We start from the raw sequence: 5,575 nt of genomic DNA on the forward strand, positions 1-5,575 counted from the left end.
CTCGTTGTTTTTTTTTTTTTTTGTAACGTCAGTCAGGAAAATTTCATTTGATAGGTGATTTAAAAGGACAAGAAGAGATGGAAAAAAAAATGTTTATTTCAATAATAGAATACATCCTCTTAATGTAGAGTTTAATTGTATGAGTTACTTTTTTAACTTATTCATAAAATTTTAAAAAAAATGTGAAATGTTTTTAGTTATAAAAACAAATTTCAGTCATTTACACAAATTTATTTTAACTAATACATTTTGGGAGAAAATTGCTAAATCATGAAACAAAATTATTGTAATAAAATAATTGGTCAATTTTAAATTGTATTGTTTAATTAGAATTTATAAAAAAAAAAATTGAAGAAAAAAACATGTTAATTCTATAAATAAACTTGTTCATTTCACTCAAGTTTTGCATTTTATTAACGAAAGATAAATTTCAATTAAAGGTTAGGACAAAAGGCAAAATCATGAAACAAAATTGTTGTACTGATAAAATAACTTAATTTCTAAACACTGTATATGAAAATATAATTTATAAACCAATTATTGAAGAAAACATTTAAACGTACGATAAATGAATCAAATTATTGAATGAAAAATGAATACTAACTGACTTTGAGAGTGGGTGGGGGGGAAATGCTACATGTATGCAACGGACATCACATTTGAATATTTGCCAAAACTAGTATTCCATAAATATTAATATGAGGCCTCTTGCTATGTGCCCAGCCCCGATCAAGGGCTAAGTGAGAGGTGTTCCATACTTGACAGTGATGGGAGCGTCTCCACTGCGGTTGGTGTAGTTGACCACTGCGTTGAAAGACTGGTTAACCCACTGCCAGAAAACCACCGCTGGTGTGGTCCTGTAAATATGTCACAAATTATTCTACAATGCGCGCCAAGTCTTTGTGTGAGCACCAATGTTCATTCTCTTTTGAATTCTGTCACTGATCAAGCACTTGACACTTTCCAACTAGGTCAACATGATGACGACCGATGTGTTGCCTCCGCCCAAGTTCAGACATGACTTTTATTTGGGAAGAGGCTTTAAGAGGATTTTCACTCTCAACTGGGATTAAAGCTCCGCTTCGGTCCCCGCGATGCTCTTAAGTGCAGTTATTGAAATGAAATTGTACAGTCATTGAGCACGAACACGTACGGCGTAGAGAGAGAGAGTGACGCTCGATCGCGAGGGGCGGTACCTGTAGAAGGTGAGCATGCAGCCAGTGATGGACATGTTCATGGGCACCTGAGCGGACATGCGGCCGATAACGAACATCTTCTCGCCCGTGTCGTGTAGAAGGTGAGCATGCAGCCAGTGATGGACATGTTCATGGGCACCTGAGCGGACATGCGGCCGATCACGAACATCTTCTCGCCCGTGTCGGGGTGGAAGGCCGAGTCGTACACGTACTTGGCCCGCCACAGTTGGTCCTCCGTCAGGCCGGGCGCCACCACCCCGGCTCTGGAGAGAAACATCCACTTGGATTTTTCTTTTCCAGGGCTGTTTTTCTTATATTTCCAAGTCATTTAGTTGTAATACATTTTTTAAGTTAAACTAATTTAAAAAAAAAACAACTTAATACAGGTCTGCTTAACTGGGTTGGCTTGGGAGGTATTTCTCATTTTTATCAAAAATTAGTGATTGGTTATAATGTCAGTTTGCCGAGTGATCAATTACATCTAGATCGGATCCACGTTAGTCATTACAGCAAATACAATGTCATTCATTTCAGGCATGTTTTGTATTACCAGCAGTAATAATCCAAAATTTCTTAGCATACACAGATTTTTTTTTTTTTTTTTGTTCAAAAATTATTTTTAAAATTATTATAATGGCTTCTTCCTTAATCCGTTATCCTGCTCGCGAAGCAAGGTGAGCCTTCTACCTGTAGTTCTCCACAATAACCCGAGCCTCCTCCAACGTCCTGGAGGACAGCAAGACATTCCTGGGGTCTGTGATCATAAAGAAGTGCTTGGCGCGCCCCATGAACGTCCCTTGGTCCCATCGGGGCTCTTTAATATTGATGTTGAGAGGCAGATCTCCAGACATCTTGCGTTCCCCTTGCGTTAGAAAAAAAAAATAGAAACTATTTGTTTATCTGTCATTAGGAAAAAAGTGGACACCTCCAAAGTCACATGCAGCCTCTTCAGTGATGCTGGTTGACTGTTCCAGATTGACTGTTGGAGTGAAGAGCTCCGTTTAGACAAAATTAGTCCTTTGCCAGGCATTTTTAGTTTATTTACACTGTACAGAACAGTACAAACCTTTTTAGGGGGGCGTCGGTTACTAGGGGGTTCAACTTTTAATGTTTGAATACAAATAGTTCGGTCTCTAACGTGTGGTGACGTCAGGCACGTGACTGAAGCTGTCAATGAAGCTGAGCCAACTCAGTGCAGCCCACTGGGGGCGGTGACAACTGCACCGGTCGTGGCACTCACGTAGGCCGCACCGAGTTGGCTGAAAGTACACATAAGTCTGTTTTTGTTTTTTTTTTTTTTTGGTAAAGTCAGGCAGGAAAATGTCATTTGATAGGTGATTTAAAAGGAGATGGGAAAAAAAAATGTTTATTTCAATAATAGGATAATACATCCTTTTAACGTAGAGTTTAATTGTATGAGTTACTTTTTTTACTTATTCATAAAATTTAAAAAAAAATGTTTTTAGTTATAAAAATAAAATTCAGTCATTTACACAAATTTATTTTAACAAATACATTTTGGGAGAAAATTGCTAAATCATGAAACAAAATTATTGTAATAAAATAATTGGTCAATTTTAAATTGTATTGTTTAATTAGAATTTATAAAAAAAAATTGAGGAAAAAAACATGTTAATTGTAGAGGTAAACGTGCTCATTTCACTAAATTTATGCATTTTATTTACGAAAGATAAATTTCAATTAAAGGTTAGGACAAAAGGCAAAATAATGAAACAAAATTGTTGTACTGATAAAATAACTTAATTTCTAAACACTGTATATGAAAATATAATTTATAAACCAATTATTGAAGAAAACATTTAAACGTACGATAAATGAATCAAATTATTGAATGAAAAATGAATACTAACTGACTTTGAGAGTGGGTGGGGGGGAAATGCTACATGTATGCAACGGACATCACATTTGAATATTTGCCAAAAATAGTATTCCATAAATATTAATATGAGGCCTCTTGCTATTTGCCCATCCCCGATCAAGGGCTAAGTGAGAGGTGTTCCATACTTGACAGTGATGGGAGCGTCTCCACTGCGGTTGGTGTAGTTGACCACTGCGTTGAAAGACTGGTTAACCCACTGCCAGAAAACCACCGCTGGTGTGGTCCTGTAAATATGTCACAAATTATTCTACAATGCGCGCCAAGTCTTTGTGTGAGCACCAATGTTCATTCTCTTTTGAATTCTGTCACTAATCAAGCACTTGACACTTTCCAACTAGGTCAACGTGATGACTCCCGACGTGTTGCCTCCGCCCAAGTTCAGACATGACTTTTATTTGGGAGGAGGATTTAAGAGGATTTTCACTCTCAACTGGGATTAAAGCTCCGCTTCGGTCCCCGCGATGCTCTTAAGTGCAGTTATTGAAATGAAATTGTACAGTCATTGAGCACGAACACGTACGGCGTAGAGAGAGAGAGTGACGCTCGATCGCGAGGGGCGGTACCTGTAGAAGGTGAGCATGCAGCCAGTGATGGACATGTTCATGGGCACCTGAGCGGACATGCGGCCGATCACGAACATCTTCTCGCCCGTGTCGGGGTGGAAGGCCGAGTCGTACACGTACTTGGGCCGCCACAGTTGGTCCTCCGTCAGGCCGGGCGCCACCACCCCGGCTCTGGAGAGAAACATCCACTTGGATTTTTCTTTTCCAGGGCTGTTTTTCTTATATTTCCAAGTCATTTAGTTGTAATACATTTTTTAAGTTAAACTAATTTAAAAAAAAAACAACTTAATACAGGTCTGCTTAACTGGGTTGGCTTGGGAGGTATTTCTCATTTTTATCAAAAATTAGTGATTGGTTATAATGTCAGTTTGCCGAGTGATCAATTACATCTAGATCGGATCCACGTTAGTCATTACAGCAAATACAATGTCATTCATTTCAGGCATGTTTTGTATTACCAGCAGTAATAATCCAAAATTTCTCAGCATACACAGATTTTTTTTTTTTTTTGTTCAAAAATTATTTTTAAAATTATTATAATGGCTTCTTCCTTAATCCGTTATCCTGCTCGCGAAGCAAGGTGAGCCTTCTACCTGTAGTTCTCCACAATAACCCGAGCCTCCTCCAACGTCCTGGAGGACAGCAAGACATTCCTGGGGTCTGTGATCATAAAGAAGTGCTTGGCGCGCCCCATGAACGTCCCTTGGTCCCATCGGGGCTCTTTAATATTGATGTTGAGAGGCAGATCTCCAGACATCTTGCGTTCCCCTTGCGTTAGAAAAAAAAAATAGAAACTATTTGTTTATCTGTCATTAGGAAAAAAGTGGACACCTCCAAAGTCACATGCAGCCTCTTCAGTGATGCTGGTTGACTGTTCCAGATTGACTGTTGGAGTGAAGAGCTCCGTTTAGACAAAATTAGTCCTTTGCCAGGCATTTTTAGTTTATTTACACTGTACAGAACAGTACAAACCTTTTTAGGGGGGCGTCGGTTACTAGGGGGTTCAACTTTTAATGTTTGAATACAAATAGTTCGGTCTCTAACGTGTGGTGACGTCAGGCACGTGACTGAAGCTGTCAATGAAGCTGAGCCAACTCAGTGCAGCCCACTGGTGATCATTCGGGCTTTTTCATTTAAAAATATGACATGTTTTCTAATGCAGTTTCTGGGACTAACTAAACTGATGACCCATCGAATGAGACATTATGATGGCAAAATAATAAAACAGTTTCTTTGGCAAATTCCACCATGTCGGCGCCCTCACGGTGAACGAGTCATTCAGCCTGCTAGGCGGCTACGCTAGCGGACAGCCTAGCTCCAGTATGAGTCGTGAGGAAAAGCAACGCGGTGAGATTGAAACCACGCGGTCGTCCTGTGATGATATGAATCAAGAATATATAAACAGCCAAGTATGTGCATTTCATCCAAGCATTACCAGTTCAGATTCAATTTGAAGACGAATGACCTCTCTGTATCACCGCGCCCGGTTGGAAGAGATGTGTGAAGTTCGAGTGACCTTAGTAGTGTAGGGAATTTGGCTTATACTCCAAGTTGACGTTTCATCAACCGTGAAATACGGACAAAAATAGAGCAGCGGCAGAAGAAAATTAGTTATACGCTTAAAATAAACCCAGCCCTAAATTCTCGAATTGCGAATTTAACCATTGGAGGAGCAGATTATGTAAAGTTTGGATGTATTTTAATGCAGCACGGTCGAAGACGTATTCAGGGCGTGGTTGGTTAACCGGGGGCCATTCACAGCAGGGACACGTGGCTGAGCAACTCGATATTTCATTGGTCAGAAAAAAACGCCCCCTCCCAATGGTTTGAGTTTTTGACATTTTTCCATAAAAACGGAAAGAAAACGTTGCTATCTACCCTTTATTATTCGGCTATATCGTAATATTTTGCAGTTC

The 5,575-nt window shown here is 39.4% G+C and overlaps 1 protein-coding gene across 3 annotated transcripts in view; it reads right to left on the minus strand.

Annotated features, from left to right (window-relative positions):
• The window catches only part of sfxn3 (sideroflexin 3), a 9,009-nt gene extending 3,656 nt beyond the window's left edge, over positions 1–5,353 (minus strand). Inside the window, exons 1-4 of one of the 3 annotated variants that reach the window (XM_019859801.1) lie at positions 5,125–5,353; positions 4,253–4,427; positions 3,660–3,830; positions 3,222–3,320 (exon numbers count right to left, since the gene is read on the minus strand). In XM_019859801.1, the coding sequence (XP_019715360.1) occupies positions 3,222–3,320; positions 3,660–3,830; positions 4,253–4,416 (434 nt within the window). In that variant the 5' untranslated portion in view covers positions 4,417–4,427; positions 5,125–5,353. Of the gene's footprint in view, positions 1–758; positions 858–1,196; positions 1,244–1,335; positions 1,460–1,883; positions 2,390–3,221; positions 3,321–3,659; positions 3,831–4,252; positions 4,428–5,094 lie in introns of those variants that run through there. The other 2 variants (XM_019859802.1, XM_019859803.1) reach the window with 2 other exon arrangements.
• Positions 5,354–5,575: the final 222 nt, after the last annotated feature.

Source organism: Hippocampus comes, unplaced genomic scaffold, assembly GCF_001891065.2.
Source record: "Hippocampus comes isolate QL1 unplaced genomic scaffold, H_comes_QL1_v1.1 scaffold64, whole genome shotgun sequence".
In the NCBI taxonomy this organism is placed as follows: Eukaryota; Metazoa; Chordata; class Actinopteri; order Syngnathiformes; family Syngnathidae; genus Hippocampus; species Hippocampus comes.